The sequence below is a fragment of the Epinephelus moara genome, chromosome 3 (genome assembly GCF_006386435.1).
Source record: "Epinephelus moara isolate mb chromosome 3, YSFRI_EMoa_1.0, whole genome shotgun sequence".
NCBI classification, from domain to species: domain Eukaryota; kingdom Metazoa; phylum Chordata; class Actinopteri; order Perciformes; family Serranidae; genus Epinephelus; species Epinephelus moara.
Genome location: NC_065508.1, coordinates 13,329,679 through 13,346,563, shown reverse-complemented (window position 1 = coordinate 13,346,563; position 16,885 = coordinate 13,329,679). Strand labels below are relative to the sequence as shown.

The following is a 16,885-nucleotide window of genomic DNA, read 5'->3' as shown; positions in this document are numbered from 1 at the left end:
AATGCAGAAGTGCGCCGGGGAAAAGGTGAGGCTGATTAAGAAATGTCACACTTTACGCACGGGTTTATTGACATGAGTACTTTACACACAGAGACAATCAGGGGCTTGTTAGAAAGCTCTGAAGCTGTAGTTTAACCAGCAAAAAACAGCAAGTCACTAACTTTAACCACTGACTAGTACTGATGCTGTGAAGACAGGATAATATTTGGGGGCACACATGCTCAGCGCGCATCAGGGGGATTAATATTAGGACAATTAAACAAATAAATTACTCACCAAGAAGCCACCCATCGCGCACAGTGCCAGCTTGTAGTCTGTTCCCAGCCATGCTGTTACTCAGAATGTATGAATCGTGCGTTAAACCAGGCCACCTCGCCACAATGTTGATTAATTGCATTTGCGCATCACATATGATCTGTACATTGATCGAATGAAAATGCTCCCTGTTGACATAAACAAATTCATCCTGTGATGGTGCTTTTATATTGTAGCCATGTGTGTGCAGTCGATAGCTCCGATAACGTTAGGAAAACCGGCTGCAAATTGCGCTTTAATGTTGGCCTGTTCAGCTGCATTGTATGGGAATTTGATATACCTGGCTGACATGCGGATAATTCCGTCCCACACAGCTGGCATGGCTCGGCTCAGGGTCGACTGGCACAGCCCCGATCGGTCGGCCAGCTCCCTCTGGAATGCCCCTGGAGCTAGGAACCCCAGTGTGGTCAGAACCTGTATGGATACAAGCAGCGCATGGCTCCTCGCCGTGTCTGAACTTTGCCGTGGAAAAGGACGTACGCCATGTTTTTGTGCGTACTCACCCTTTGTACATGAGGCCCCAGGTGAATTAACCCCAGAAGGTGAAATATTAGGATGCAGCCAGAGTGTGTCGGCAGTTCCTGAATGATGAAGGCATTGATGCCATTGACTGGCCCTCTCGTTTCACTGACCTAAATCCAATGGATCACATAAGGGACGTGATGTATCTTTGCATCCAATGCTGCAAAGTACTGCCATTGGCTGTCCAGGAGCTCAATGATGGTCTGATCCAGGTCTGGGAGGAGATCCCCCAGGACACCATCCGCCAACTCATCAGGAGCATGCCCAGACGTTTGCAGGAGTGCATACAGGCAGGCGGGGGCTGTACACACTACTGAGTCATGCTATGAGTTGCTGTGGTAAAATTCACTCAAGTTGGATCAGCCTGTGATTTCAATTTTTTACTCTGATTTTCGGTGTGATTTTGAATCCAGCACTCAGTGGGTTGATGACTTAGGCTTCCACTGATCGATGTTACATCATTTTGTTCTCAACAAACAATACAATGTACATCAGTACAGATTTTCAACTTGAATAATTCTGTCATCAAAATCTGATGTGTGATTTCAGTGTTCGCTTCATTTTTTTAACAGTGTAGTATCGCTATAAAGGGGCAATTAGCACGTATTCTAAGTACTGATTTAATGTTTGTTTCCTTTAATTGTATGAATTTATGATGTTTATAGCTACTTTTGACCTCATTTACCTTTTTTCTTTTCTGATTTTTTTTACAGTGTGATTTTTAACAGATTTGTTTTAGAAAAAAAAAATCCGATTACCTGGATAGCAATGTGTGCATTTTCTTAAGGAGCTCCATTCCCTGCCTGACCTAATTTTGTGGTCCTCTGATCTTATAATTTATCCAGCATCTGAGTATAGTATATTTTGTGATGCCTGACCATACACCTGATCAGTGAATACGTGTATCATCAATGAGTGTAACAGCGTGCAGACTAAAAAAAGAAGTTGGAGCCATAAATAAAGAGCAACCCTGTAAGGAATTGCATTTAAAAACTTACCTGCCTTTCTATTTGACTATTTGATAAACATTTCTGCTTTTTGCGTCATCATTGATTCATGTTTTTTTCCCACTGGTTTTCTTAACACCTGCTATAAAATCTCCTCTAACTAGCCACAGTTATACATGATAAATGTAGAAACGTAAGTACTGAATGTACCCACAACAGGTGTGTGTTGCGAGGAAGTGGAAAGCAGCGTAGAAATACTCACAGTCTCTGTAGAGAAGAGTATTCTGAGAAAACAAAATCAGACAACACCTGGATCTCATTGCTCTTCAATGACCTGCAACAGAAGCCACGAAATGCCACATTCAGAAAAACACAACACAGTTTGCATATACAAACAGACACACTCAGACTAGTATTATTAAAAAAATACAGATTTATCGATACATCTCAACTCTGAATATTTGAAATGGTTTTAATACTGCGCTTTCACACTCACATGGTATTGAATTATCAATATTTTGTCAAGGTATTGTATTGAAGTTAGAGACTCCTGTATCGTGACAATACTAACTCAGACAAAGAGGGAGAGAGTGGATGAAAGGTCTGAAGCATTATGCGCTATGAACAGTCACATAAAAACCATAACTACTGCTATTTTATTGGCTTTTAAATACCTGGCTTCACATTTCCACAAGAATAGAAGCACCATCTGTTAGAGGCAGAGTTTAAAACTTGACTTTCATGGGACAGAAAAGATAAAAACAGAAAGACAAAAACGGCTGAGCGTAAATTTATATTCACCACATCCACACACACACACACACACACACACACAAAGATGCATGCACACAGACACAAGGCTGGCACCAGACATCTCAAAAGGATCAAAGGTCTTATTGGATGCACCAAAAATTACATTACATCGTAACCTTAGCAGCAATGAGGAGAATAATTAGCGGTTAAACACTTTCTAAAATCAAAAATATAGCACACATACTGTATACCTGAATGATACTCACCCACACACAGACACGTGACAAGTTTTTAATGATCGACAAAACATTAGTAGGCTAATAAAATCTTATAAAAAGTATCTTTCACTGTGCAACATACAGACAACGAGGGCAACAAATCTCCAGCAAATGAGTCAGCGAAAACAACATATAGCAGACAGCAGCATTATTCTTTATATCCATATATCCAATTATAGGCATATTCAGACAGCCATAAGTACAAATAAATTAGCAAGTGTACTTTAACGAAATAGTTTCAAGCCTGTAAAGAGCATTAAAATACAGATCACTCCAGGATCTCTCACACTTGTTAATTCTAAATCATACAGCACCTCCTCAAATAAAACAGTACAAAGGATAAAACCAAACAAACAGAAAAAAGGAAATGAAGACCATGTGAACAAACCTGGAAAAACTCAATCAAAGCCAAAAAAAGGCTAGTTAGCACCAGAAAACAACAAAAAAGAAAAACAAATATTGTGTTTTTACATATTTTTTCTTTAGAGGCAAAGTTGCTCTCTGTTTGAAGGTAATGCATCGGCTAAAAAGGCAATGAAATGTTTTATTCTTATATAAAGCTTGGTGGTGAACCAGACTTTATTTTAAACACATTAAATGATACGGGATGCAGAGAAGGCAAAATGAGGATGAAGTGATGTCCTTTTTCACGCCAGCTGGAGATGTGGAAACAACATTTTGGATGGAGCTATGACAGATGTAGTTTGAATAATTCACAATCCTTCAAGATCATTGTCATCATCATCTCTCCATCCAGTGTATTCCCAGGAGGGGAAATCATCATATTTCAGCTACCTTTCTGTTCTTTCCGTTTTGCAAATCAGGGCAACTCAGCTCGGAGTTAAGAACAATATAATCCCTCTGTTGACTGTCTTCATTTGAAGAAAAGTTAGATATAATATTAGCTTTAATTCTGGAAAAAGTAATTTGCTAACAATAAAGTTATTGAATATCAAGTTTAAAAGACGATAAGATAAGGAGACCTACAGTCCAAGCAGGAAGAGAGGTATCGGCACGTGATATGTTTCCACAAAGCAGGATATTCAAATAGATGGTATTGCTGAAGGCCAGACTGAGTTGATGCAATAGTCATTATCCACAGCCATAAAAGGCTCATATCATAAAAACAAAGAGGAACTTTTCAGAGAGGCCGTTAGTAAGTTGTATTAACGTTAGAAGAAAAAGGCCTGAACTTTTTAATTACTAATGCAGATTATTATATATTATTTAGGAAGCTTAAGGTAGATGTAATATCATAATCAGTGCCCTGTATGCAGGTTTTTATAGCACTGAAATGAAAGATCAGGCCCATCTTGGATTAAATGTTGTGTGCCAAATCATACAAAATAATGTAGCCTACAATAACTATGCAGATGACACGCAAATATACGCATCGCTTTCACCAGGTGATTATGGACCTGTAGAACGTCTGTGTCACTGTAAATGAATGGATGCGTCATAGTTTTCTCCAACTCAACAGAGATAAGACTGAAATAATTCTCTCTGGGCCACAGAAAGAAAGAAAGAGTGTCAGCTCTCACCTCGAATCCCTCTGTCTTATAACTAGGAGTCAAGCAAGAGACCTTGTTGTTATCTTGGACTCAGACTGAAATTTCCACAGCTACATCAAATACCATTTAAAAAACATTGCTAGACTCAGAGGAATAAAGTCAAAGCAAGACCTTGAAAGGCTCACCCACACCTTTATTTCCAGTAGATTAGATCACTGCAGTGATCTGTTTGTATGACTTTCAAAACAAGCTGTTCTGCAACTTCATCTTATTCAGAATGCTGCTGTTAGGGTCCTGACAAACACTAGGAAATATGACCACATTACTCCAGTTCTAAAATCCTTACACTGGTGATCTGTCACTCAGACTTGATTTGTATAAAGCACTCTGTGGCTCAGCGCCCAAATATATCTCTGACATGCTTGTGACATATGGACCTTCTAGGACCCTGAGGACATCAGGGGCCGGCCCAATGACCGTCCCGAGAGTCCGAACAAAACATGGTGAAGCAGTGTTTTGTCTTCATGCAGCACAAACTTGGAATAACCTCTCAGATGATGTCAGACAAGCCCGGCCTCTGACCACCTTTGAGTCAAAGCTAAAAACATTCCTTTTATACACTGCCTCCTCCACACTGTAATGACTGCAACCTTATTTCTAGACTTTAAATCATTTTAAATTTTATCTTTGCACCTCTCATCTGCACTTTTGCTATTCTTAATGGTGTTTTTGTTATTGTAAATCTTTTAATAATTAATTTTTATATCTCTTTATATCTATCCATCTGCATCCTTTATTATGTTTTATATTTTTATTACTCTGTAAAGCACTTTAAATTGCCCTTGTGCTATACAAATAAAGCTGCCCGCCTTGCCTTGTAAACCAACAATAACAACCTCAGACTTTCATCACCGTCATCTACAAATACTGAAACAGTTTACCTAATTAAAGGGGCACTCCAGCAATCTTATATTGCACTTACATGAAGTTGGGGGACTTGTGAATTGAAAAGGATTGATGCAGCGAGGACCAAAATATCCCTATTTTTAAAACCAATCCTCTCCAAACTCAAGCGTGTCATCTCCACGGCTGTCAGACCTGACGAAGCCTCTCCAAAGCCAAGACAACTAAACTGATTTTGATGTGGAAAATCTGAGGCCATTCCTCTTAACTATTCATACATCATGTGAAGGGGAAGCTTTACAAAGTGATCCACAACTACTGAGAACAAGAAACAGCTTGACTACAATAAATCTAAATAACAGATGGAGAGTGTCTGTGGAAATAAGATAAAACATCAAACAAATAAAGGATACTAAAACAGACGAGAAACAGCAGGCCATTAGCAAACTGCATGTAAAAAAGTAACAGAAAATAAGAGTAAAAACTACAACAATCACAGCTGATTTGTGTGTGTAAATGGACTGATGTTGGTGGACAGTGGGTGCTGCTATGTGGGTGCACTCATATCAAAGGCTCTGTCTCCTTTTTGGATCTCAGACTGCATTTTTGTGGTGGGTTTAGTCACATTTTGAAACTCAAATGCAGGCTAGACAGTGCCTAAAAAGTAAAACCGTGGGATTGATTCTACACCTAAAAAGCAGCCACTGCAGAGAAGCTAAAGTAGCAGAGAGAATCCAGTCCTGTACTTACTGGAGCTTGAAATTTGGTTTCTGGCTTAGGTGAGAATAGAGAAAGTTACAGCGTTATTTATGAGAAAATAAAAATTGAGTGGTTATAAAAGCAAAGAAGAACATGTGTAAAATCCCCTGCTTTCTTAGGTGTAACATCCCAGTTAGAATAAAACTAAGGAGGTAACAGTTTGAGAGGAAACTGGCATATTAATGCAAATATGCAAAATTGTACAACGAAAATCTAAATGCCACTTTGAAAGAAACTGAAATATCATATTAAGGTCAAAGGTGTTTTGAGAATTACAGTATATGCATAACACCTGGCAGAAATCACAAACTTAATGCTTCAGTAAAGTCACACACATCTCAACGTTAGCTTGTGATCCTTTTAAGCTGCCACCAGCTACAGCTTTGTTGTAGTCGGCCCCAGACAACCACAGCAAAGTCTGCAGATTTTGTTGATAAGCTCTGGCGGTGCAGGCTGATAAATCTACAGACATAAGAGGAGGCGAACTGAGAGTGAAGATTGAAGATTCAGAAGATGAGAAACAAAGGGCTACAGGTCATTTTACAGATGACTACTCCACCATCAGTCCATATTTGATCAGGAGAAACAGGGTGGCTTCATTAAATGAAGGATAATAATCAGAGTATAACTGCAAATTTAGGGAAATTAATGATTTTTTAACGGAGGGAATCAACAAAATTGTTCAAAAATAAACAGCCTTTTAAGGAGCTGACATTTAGAAGCTCAATTATAGATAATTTAAAAGTGTTTTTATTGGTTGTGAGGGAACAGAGCAATCAATAGTGTGACCTCTTACTGAGAGACCAAATTGAAAAAGAATGGATGATTCGATGAACCAATCAGGCCTCAGACGCAGAGAATCTGTGACAGAGATGAATGTGGAAGCACTGCAGTATGTGACAGTTTCATAAAAAGAAGAAAAAACTCTCATCCATTGCCATGACTCTACAAGTGGAAATAGATAATGGTTGATAGATGGATGGATGGAAAACGTGCTTGTTCGAAATCACATACGCACTACATACCATATACATATGCACACTCGTTCAGCATACTTTGGTAAATAAACAGTGATGTAGCCTTTTTTCTCGGATGCATTGCAAACGAGACCAGGAGTGTTAAATCTGGGGATTAGACTGCAAAGAGCAAAACAAAGATGCCAACCCAGGGCGCCAATGAAAGGTCAAAAATAAAACAGATGGTTGAAAATGGCTAAGAATGCAAAAAAGGCAGAGAGCAAAATCCAACAGAAGGGCAAAGGAAAGTTTTAAACATTTGGGTGATTTTTTTTAATAATTTGAGGACAATCATGGTAATTGGATTTGGACTTTTTCCCATTTGTTCAGCCAGAGCCCTTTGTCAGTAAAACATTCATTCACTGCTCCATTCACTCCATATAATTGACCCATTACTGTTATCATCTTGGGGATTCAGCTTGTACTGATTTGTGTTCTAGTTATTTATCTGTAACAGGATTAATGTTTTGATTATCAATTTCTCTGCTGCTAATTACATCTCCCAGAACAGAAACAGCAACCTGAAACAGCACCAAGGAACACTCATTTGAGTACACGGATAAACTCGTGATGAACTCCTGGAGCTGCTTGATAACACGCTGATCATTTAAATCAGCTGTTTTGGAGCAGGGAGCGATCTGGTACGACAAGAGGCAGTCCAGGAGGGAAACGCTGGGAAACGCTGGTCTAAAATAGCTACTTGAGTCAATAAGGACTGTGAAGGCTTCCCACTTTGAACTCAAATTGGTTGTCACAAGGACAGAAGTACAAACACACACACACACACACACACACACACACACACACACACACAGAGTCATCACAGAGTCATTACAGTCTGTACAGTCAGAGGACACTTACAGCCAGGTAACATTTGGGGAGAGTAGAGGAACATCCTGCAGCTTGACCCCCACACACTCGACATCGGTCTTAATGCAGTTGCAACTCTCTGGATACTCCTGCAAAACTGCACACACACACACAAAAACAAACACACACTTTAAAACGGCAGCATTCATGGATTTTAGAGGCTTATTACAGAATGTTTATACGTGATAGAATTGGGACACAACAAAAAACCTTTGTTGGCCACAAGGGCTACAATTATGGATTACTTCCACTATCAGTTTAACAACTGATCAATCCAAATTCCCGCCTCCCTTAGTTACTGTTGCTAAGTCAGACAAGCTTGGCTAAGGGCCTATGTCTAGCATCTTTTTCAGTTGTTCCCTATGAGAAGAGAACACATGCATGATGGGTCCTTGTGCACGCTATCATGCACATATCATCTTGTCACATGATCAGAGACTTGACACTGGATAACATCAACATATATATTACCCAGCAATCATCATTGCATATCTGTATATAACAAAAAGTACCAAAGAAAATAACAAATTAAGAAAATATTAATTTGACAATTTTAAGAGTTGATTTATAGTTATAGAATAAGCATATAATTTTGTTATAGATGCTATTGACTATTTTATAAAAAAAAAAAAAGAAAAATAAACACGGCAGAGATGGGTTTGCCTTTTTCAAGGGCATATACACCCTGGCGAAAATGCTAAGTTAGCACTTAGCTAGTTAAAAGAGCAGCGGCTAAGGTTTGGGTTATGGTAAGGTTTGCGTTTCATTACTTATAAAGTGAATGACTTCTTTGTGTATAATGGATCATAAAGTGGATTACTGATATGTTCGGCCTCGTATATTCACTACAGTGTCACATTTTTAACAGGGTTCAGATAACTGTTGCAATGGCAGGTTTGTCTTGTACTACTGGGGGGCGCAGTTTGCAGTGGCGTGTCATGTAAGCTACAAATCTAATGTGTCTGCAGCTACACATATGTCCTTTTTTAATGGAGCACTGGGTTGAAGCACTCCCCGTCACCATGCCACTTTCCTGCTGAAGAAAAAGACTATGTGGACACACGCCCTAAAAGAAACGTGACATCGGTTCAGTTTAGCTGGGTGCTGCAGAGTGTATTAGATAGTTTTAGTTTCTGTGTGTCAGGCAACATAGCTTCAAAAGCTAACACCAAGGCCTAAAGTATGCAATAGATTCACGACAGGGTACTAGAAGTCATGTATATTCTTACAGAGATGATATAAAAAAAGGAACATTAGCCTTAATTTTCTCCGGCTAACAATAATACATGTCGTACTAAAATTATGTCAGCAACCAACCTTTCTGTTTCCAAGTCTTTTTAATGTTACCAAAGAAAAAAGCTGAGAGCAAACCTGACTGATGTTGGTGATCTTACATTAGGCTAACCCCTGTTGACATAGATCATTAGCTAGCTTTTTGCTAACATTGGTTAACTTAAGAGGTGACTATATACAATGTCCATGAAGATTGTGACAGTCCCCAGTCACTTCTTTTAACTGTTTTCAAAATGCGGCTCTCTTTTCAACATGGATGTGCTTAGCACACAAAATATCGAAGGCACAGTTAACTGAGGTTGTCCCAGGGACTCACTTTACGATGGTCCTCATATCTGATAAACACTTCATCAAACACACACACACATCATGTAAATGTCTGAACACACAAACATACGCAGATGCTAAAAGTAAATAACACATATTCGAGCATATAGACACAAATACTGTATACATGTATACACTTACAACACTCATTCAGGATATACTTTTCCATTTGACTGGCATCTAGTAGTTTATCACCAAATAAGTCCGCCCATCCGATGTTATCTCCTGCAAACACAAACAGGAAACATTAGTTATCTGTACAGCGCAGACAGATAGAACCCAGCTGAAGCTGACTGCGACCTTGTTTTGAGATCAGTTTTACTAAAATGTAAGTTGGCTCCAAACTGCAAAACAAATATTTTACAGTCTACTTACAAAAGTTTGACTAAGAGACTGTCATACATAGCTACGTATTACACAGTCAGGCCAGATCTTGCATTGTATTTGGCTGACTTGCATTCAAATGAGTGTCAAAACCTCAAAATTAAACACAGCTTCCCCCACATCAGTTTGAGTCATTTACCCTTTCTGCCTGTAACTTAGCAACTTATCAACAGCAATGAACTTGGCACCACACTCATGTTTTCTAGTTAAGAAAACTGGATTACAAGGACTATTTATTACCAATATCTGAACGAGGCTCCGATCAGCTGCGAATGTTGTTTACTAAGAGACAGATTTTACACCAGTGGCATAAATCAGAGCCGATGCAAGCTCTCAAACATGTTGTCAAACATGATGTCTCTGACAGAGAGCCAGCACTCTGTGTGCACACCAGCCACAGCTTTCTGTCAGCTGCCATTCAAAGCCTCCGTGACGCTGCACTGGAGGCTGTAAGTGAACACAGATAACAGACAGCTTTGGAGATTCACTGGCGATGATGAGTGATGTGATGGAGGGATATATTTTTTCTTTCCTTATGGGACAAATCTATTTTTATCTTTTTGCCTGTAATTTCCATAAATAGAGTCTCTGACTAAACTTTTTGTGTCATGTCTCATCATGAATGTTAATTATTTATCATAACATATGGCAGTATGTGCTGAAAAAAGAAAAAGTGGGTGAGCATTTTTATGGAAGTCTGGTGCTAATGATAAATAATATTTTGACAGATCATCAGGCCTTGCAGTGGATATATCAGTCTTAAATCTACTGAGCCCTCCGACACCATTCTCTGACTCCATCTCCTTAACTATTCCTGTTGTGCTTCTCTTTTAGTTAAGTCTCTCCAGATTGTAGAGATGCCAAGTTTTCTTTCTACAGTTGCTACTTGAATAACTAACTGGCTTGTCGTAGAGACAGCACACTCCTCCTCAACAGCTACTCATAAATGTCAAGTTGTCAACTACGAAACTGTGGTATAAAAACAATAATATACTCAAGGTCATCCTATACATCGTACCAAAAGCCTAAAATATAAGAGCTCCAAACACTTGAGAGTGCTTGGATGTAAGAGCAAGTAATTTTTTCCTGCAGTTCTACAGACAACAGAGAGAACCACACGCTGAGCAAATTAGTTATATCTAATCCATACAATCACATTAATTTCCCTCTGGTGTACGATGCTGCCAGAATTAAACAGGGATTCAGTGTGCAAGACGCCCGCATACAAGTATTTCAGTGTTTATACTCTGAAGCTGTATGCAGAAACCTATTAAAGATGATCAGCAGGCCAGAATCTTTTTATTTTTTCATATTTTATTTATTCTATATGTTTTTGGCATTTTATTGCCTTGATTGCTTTTGTTGTTTTTGGTCTTTTTGTTTGTATTTATTCATATTGTCACTTTTTGTCCTCTTGTTTTAACTTTATCTTAACTCTACCCTCACTTTGTCTCACTTGTGTTTTATAGGACTGTTTGGTTTTCTGTTGTCATTTAATCTACTGAGTGTCCCGTTTCTGCTTTGGCTTTGCTGTCAAAGCACCTTGTAAACTCTGATTTTAAAGGTGCTATATAAATAAAATGATTATTTTAGTATTATAACATTCACCTCTGAGAATGAGGGAAACACAAGTTGGCTGTGAAGATGACGCATACTGTGGAAGGGCCTGGTGCCCAGAGTGGGTTTTGGTTATTTAGGAAGGCACTTTCATAGCTAGACAGACTTATATGAGTTTCTTCTTGTCGTAGATGATGTGATGAAACTCAGCACTCTCTGTTTCCTGTTTCCTGGTTGAGGTTGTGCTGCTGTGCTGCTGAACCCGTGGTAAAGTTTCACTAGAGGGTATTAAGTGTCTTTATCAACACACAAGGGGGAAACTGTGACTGAGGGGAATTGTGGGGGAGTTGTGAAGCTACTGGCTACAAATTGGAGCCTGAGCCTCCTCTGCTGCTGCTGCTGCTGCTGCTGCTGCTGCTAACTGCTATTTCGGCCTGTATTCTCCACCTGCCTCGGCCTGCACCTTCCACCTGCGTAGACCTGCATCCTCCGACTGCCTCGGCCTGCATCTTCCACCTGCCTCGGCCTGTATCCTCCACCCAAAGGAGGCTGTTGCCTACAGCCGAGCCTCCTTTGCTGCTCTAGTGCTGACGACCTGCCGAGAGTATCATCATGCCACCAAAAATTAGTTCTTCATGGACTTAGTAGTGCAGCAAGAAAGAACCTATAAGTCATTCGTTGAGATGATAATGCAGGTGTCAAACAGAAGATGAGGCAATAAAGGATCTCCACGAATTAAAAACCAGTCTGCAGTTCACGCAGAAAGATGTGGATGAAGTGAAAAATGAGCTTTCTTAACTGACTGTAGAGAGCAAGACAGCAAATGGGAAAGTGAACACACTGAGTGAATCTATTCAATCTGCAAATGGACTACCTAGAAGGCCAAGCCAGACGCAATAACCTGGTGTTTGAGGGAATTGAGGAGTCATCGGACGAGGGATGGGCGGAGGCCGCGAATAGGGTGAAGAAGCTGCTTGTGGAAAAGCAGCAACTTCTGGGAGACATCGAGATAGAGAGAGCTCACAGGACAGCGAGAAAGAATGGTTACAGGGGGAACACAGAGAAGCCAAGGCCGATTGTTGCCAGATTCCTGAGGTTCAACGACAGATCTGCGGTGCTGGAGAAGGCAAAGAAGCTGAAGGGGTCAAACATTTTTATAAACGAGGACTTCACAGAGGTCGTCTGGCAGAAGAGAAGTGAGCTGTTGCCTATGTTGAAAGCAGCAAGAGAGTGAGGGGAAATTGCTTATCTAAGGTATGATAAGCTGATCACACACCCTGCAAAACCCAGGAGAAGTTGAGACAAATGTGGACGTGGTGGACTGCTATGGGAACAATTCAGAGCTGTTAAATATACCAAAGAAGGCATTAAAAATTGCTCATATGAATATTTGCAGTCTTAGAAATAAAGTACAGGAGGTTAGTAGTTTGCTGCATGATAACATCTTACATATGCTAGCCATCTCTGAATCACGTCTAGACCAGTCTTTTGATAACATTGAAATTGCAATACAAGGTTATAATATATATAGAAGGGACAGAAATAGCTATGGAGGGGGTGTGGCTGGTTCTATCCAGTCTTGACTATTGCCATGCTGTGTGGTCGAATGCTGCTAAAAAAGATCAGAGAAAATTACAAATAGTCCAAAATAAAGCAGCCTGTCTTGCCCTCCAGTGTGCAATAGGTCCAATATTCTATACATGCACAAACGTCTAGCATGGCTTATGGTGGAACGAAGATTGCTTGCAAGTCTTATTTTATTTTTCAGAAGCATATGTGTTAACAAAAAACCATATTATTTATATAAATGGATTAATTATACTCATGACAGACATACCTATTCCACTAGACAGGCAACACTGGTTCATTTTACTCTGCCTATAACAAATTCTAATGCTATGTCAGTTTGGAACACCTTACCTATCACAATAACAGAAACTAAGAGTAGGAAGAATTTCAAAAAACAGCTTAAAATATATTGGAGTAATTGTGGATAATAGCTGGTGAATGTTTTTTACATATTATTCAGTATGATAGGTTGGGGTGATATTTGTGTGTGTGGGTGTGGGTGTGTGTGTGTGTGTGTGTGTGGGTGTGAATATTAAAGTAGGTGTGTGTATGTATATGTATACACACATAGGAGAGAGCCTCTCTATGAGCTGATAAGAGAGGATATTTTTTTGTTTGTTATCATTCTGGACATCTTTCTAATTTTGGATTTTCTTAATCTTTATTTTAATTATGGATTGTGATTTTCTTGTCCTGTCCTGTTGCCTACGGTAACAGCTAATGGGGATCCGAATAAACTAAAACTAAACTTTCATAGCTAGACAGACTTATATGAGCTTCTTCTTGTCGTAGATGATGTGATGAAACATATACTTTTACCCAGCAGAAAATACAAAGTTTTTCAAAGTATTACATGTGAGAGAAAAATGTTTTTTAATGTTGCAACTCTTTATTAGATAGATGAAATTATCTGATCAAGGCCTCCAGTGATGGATGATGAAAAACATGGTGTGTAACAACACAGTCTCACTCCGAAGTCGTCAAACTTTGGCGCTTGGTCATTGACCTCTAGCGTGAGCCACTGCTGAAAAAAAGCCATCCTTTCACGTCGTCTTGATACGCAGTTGGTCACCACTATTGTAATGGCGCCTGGCAGCATCACAGCGGGACAACAACGTAAGTTAAGGGGGTTGAAGTTCGAGTAGGGTGGGCAGGACCACCAACTATCACCCGGGAGAGCAGTGTTAACTTCCTGTAAGATTGTAAAGTCAAACCCTTGTCTCTTTTCCTAAACCCAACCGCATGCTTTTTTTTTGCCTAAACCCAGCCACGAGTGTGTGTTGGCTAAATGTAACCACATGCGTTTGTTGTTAAAGGAAAGAAAATGTCACTTTGCAGTGTTGTACCAATGTAGTGCATTTATTTTGAAAGAGACTGAAGGCAGACTGTATATTTTCTGTAAAAAAAAAAAAAAGGAAGTGAATTTTGAAGCAGACAATTCATGTAACAGGCAGAACTTGACACGACGTCCTAGAACGTCAACAACCTAACTAGGGTACCTTGCACGTCATATCTAGACGTAGAAAGTCCATGACCAAACGTCGATATGTGACGAGGTCAGAGTGAGAATGTGTCAGGTGTAAGGAGACCTATAGCTTGAAAATGGTACATTAAATCTCATCCTGTCTCTTAGAAATTTAGTTTGTATGTTGCTAAACCGCTTTCTATATTATGTTTGTGTGTAATTACTGCCTGGATTATGTTCAGAGACAACATTTCTGTCAGGTAATGAAACACTACATTCATGTATCGCCTAGGCCTTGCAAGGAGCTGGTTGGGAGTACAAAGTGCAGGTCCTTGACACCAGAACTTCGGGTTTACGTCCAGACTCTTGTCTTAGGTGTAGGAAATAAAAGCACTTTTGCTACGTTGCGGGAAAGATTGTGAACATTTCGCTGATAAGTTCAGGATCAACATTTCTGCTACTTGCTAGTATTGTTTTGTCATCAAGTTAATAGAAAATGTATTCCGCTTTACGCACTTTACGTTTACCTCAAAACATACTAGTTGTTTCAAATTAGTTGTATATAAACGTAATTTCTAGGAAACAGGGCTGAACAGATGGGAATGAGAATGATACCACTCTTTAAGCGTGTTCCCCAAAATGTGCAACCTAAAACGTAATGGATACTTTCACACTAGAATGGTTAACACTACAGAGTCAATATCCAGTAGATAAGGAGCTTGGTTTTGATTGATAATGTGAAAGTCTGTTTCAAATATTCAGCTTGACCCTTTGTGTTTTCCATCTTTTGTCTGATGCTGTCCAGGCCGTCCGTGTTACTGTCCTCACGCTCGTCTTTCTCTCAGTTCATAATTGTAGAGAATACAGTGTGGTGAGGAGGTTTTTCCAGCGGCTCGTTCTCCAGATGGCCGAGGAGCTTGAGAGGTTACAGAGGGCAAAGCTCCAGTTGGTCTAAAAGCCTTCGTTTGTTGGTTTGCCCACAATAACAGAACCGTGTTTGCGCTCCAAGAACTGTTCGTGCAAACGTCAGATTAGGTATTGCTCAACTTAAAAAGAGGAAGTTGTATCAAAGTGACTTTCACTGCTGTGGCTCACATTTTCAATGACATCATTCATGAAACAATACCAAAATGGAACAGTCTCTGCTTTTCAGAATGAATAAAAGTGGAGTACTATGATAGGTTGCTGTTGCTTTTCAAACCTGGGTACAAAGTGAGCTGGCGTTTCTGAAATCTCTTACTTTCCTCCTCAGCTAAATGTACCAAGACATGAGGCCTGTTGTGAGCATCAGCAAGCTGTATAATCAGTGCATGCTGATGCATTTCATTAAGTAACAAGCATGTCATCCTCAATTCTTCATCTTATTTGACATTTAAGTTGCAGGGCTGTCACGCTTCAGCAACCAACTTTCTAAGTATGAATTACTAAAAGGTACTGACTCCAGTGGTGCTTCTTTATGATAAAAGATCAGAGTGGTGTAGGTGTATGAGCTCTCCCAGGAGGTTGGCGTGATGTTGTGAGTGACAGGCCTATTGATCCACTGACAAGCAGCCTGTTCCTCTGTACGTTGAGGGAAGCTTGGCAATTGTTAAAAGTTTTCTTCACTTAAAGTGGAAACAGAAAACTTTTCCCCCCTAGTATTTCCAAACAGCATTATTGTTAGCGCTGGTGTCACAAAACAACTGGTTCACTGTCCATTTTCCCCAGAGCCCAGCAACCATCAACAACACAGGACACACTGCAGGTTGTTTTCCACAGTTACTTTGGTTGTTCCACCGTCCGCCATTTCTACTGCTGATAATAGTACCTGCAAAGAACCTAGACTGATTCTCTTTGGTAACTGGGGATAAACAAAACACTGTCTTCTTCTTGTTTGGTTGGGCAACAGTTTACCACTTCCTTTGTGTTGTAAACCAAACCATCATGGCATGGCTTATAGGGAACTAATCTAAGCATTGATGGTATCATTGTTGTGCAATCAACATTTACTTCATAATGATGAGTTAAAGCCAAAAACTTTTTCCTCTTTCAGGTTGGAAATAACCTGGGTTTGTGACTTGGGCTTTGACAGAGTGAGGAAATAACCTGGGTTTGTGACTTGGGCTTTGACAGAGTGACTACTTGCACTTTGATTTTGTTGGTGAAGATTCTCATCATCCAATAATCACCCATTATAATTTTAAATGCTGTATCGTAGGCAACTGGACTTGCTCTAGTTTTTTGAAGATGTTTCATTTTTTATCCAAGAGGCTTCCTCAGATCTAGAAGAAGCAGAACTAAAGAAGCCTCTTGGATGAAAAATGAAACTTCTTCAAGTCCAGTTGCACTTAGAAATGACAGCTGTTATTATGTTGGAGCTGCTCTCCAGTCTCTTGCCAGGTCACAACGGTGAGTATCAAGTTTAATTGAAAGTTTA

General features: G+C 39.7%; 1 protein-coding gene across 2 annotated transcripts in view; it reads right to left on the bottom strand.

Moving 5' to 3' along the window:
* Positions 1–16,885, bottom strand: part of rxfp2a (relaxin family peptide receptor 2a) — an 80,775-nt gene that overhangs the window by 32,968 nt on the left and 30,922 nt on the right. For both annotated transcript variants that reach the window (XM_050040290.1, XM_050040291.1), the window contains exons 3-5: positions 9,636–9,719; positions 7,866–7,971; positions 2,047–2,118 (exon numbers count right to left, since the gene is read on the bottom strand). In XM_050040290.1, coding sequence (XP_049896247.1) covers positions 2,047–2,118; positions 7,866–7,971; positions 9,636–9,719 — 262 coding nt within the window. The remainder of the gene's footprint in view (positions 1–2,046; positions 2,119–7,865; positions 7,972–9,635; positions 9,720–16,885) is intronic.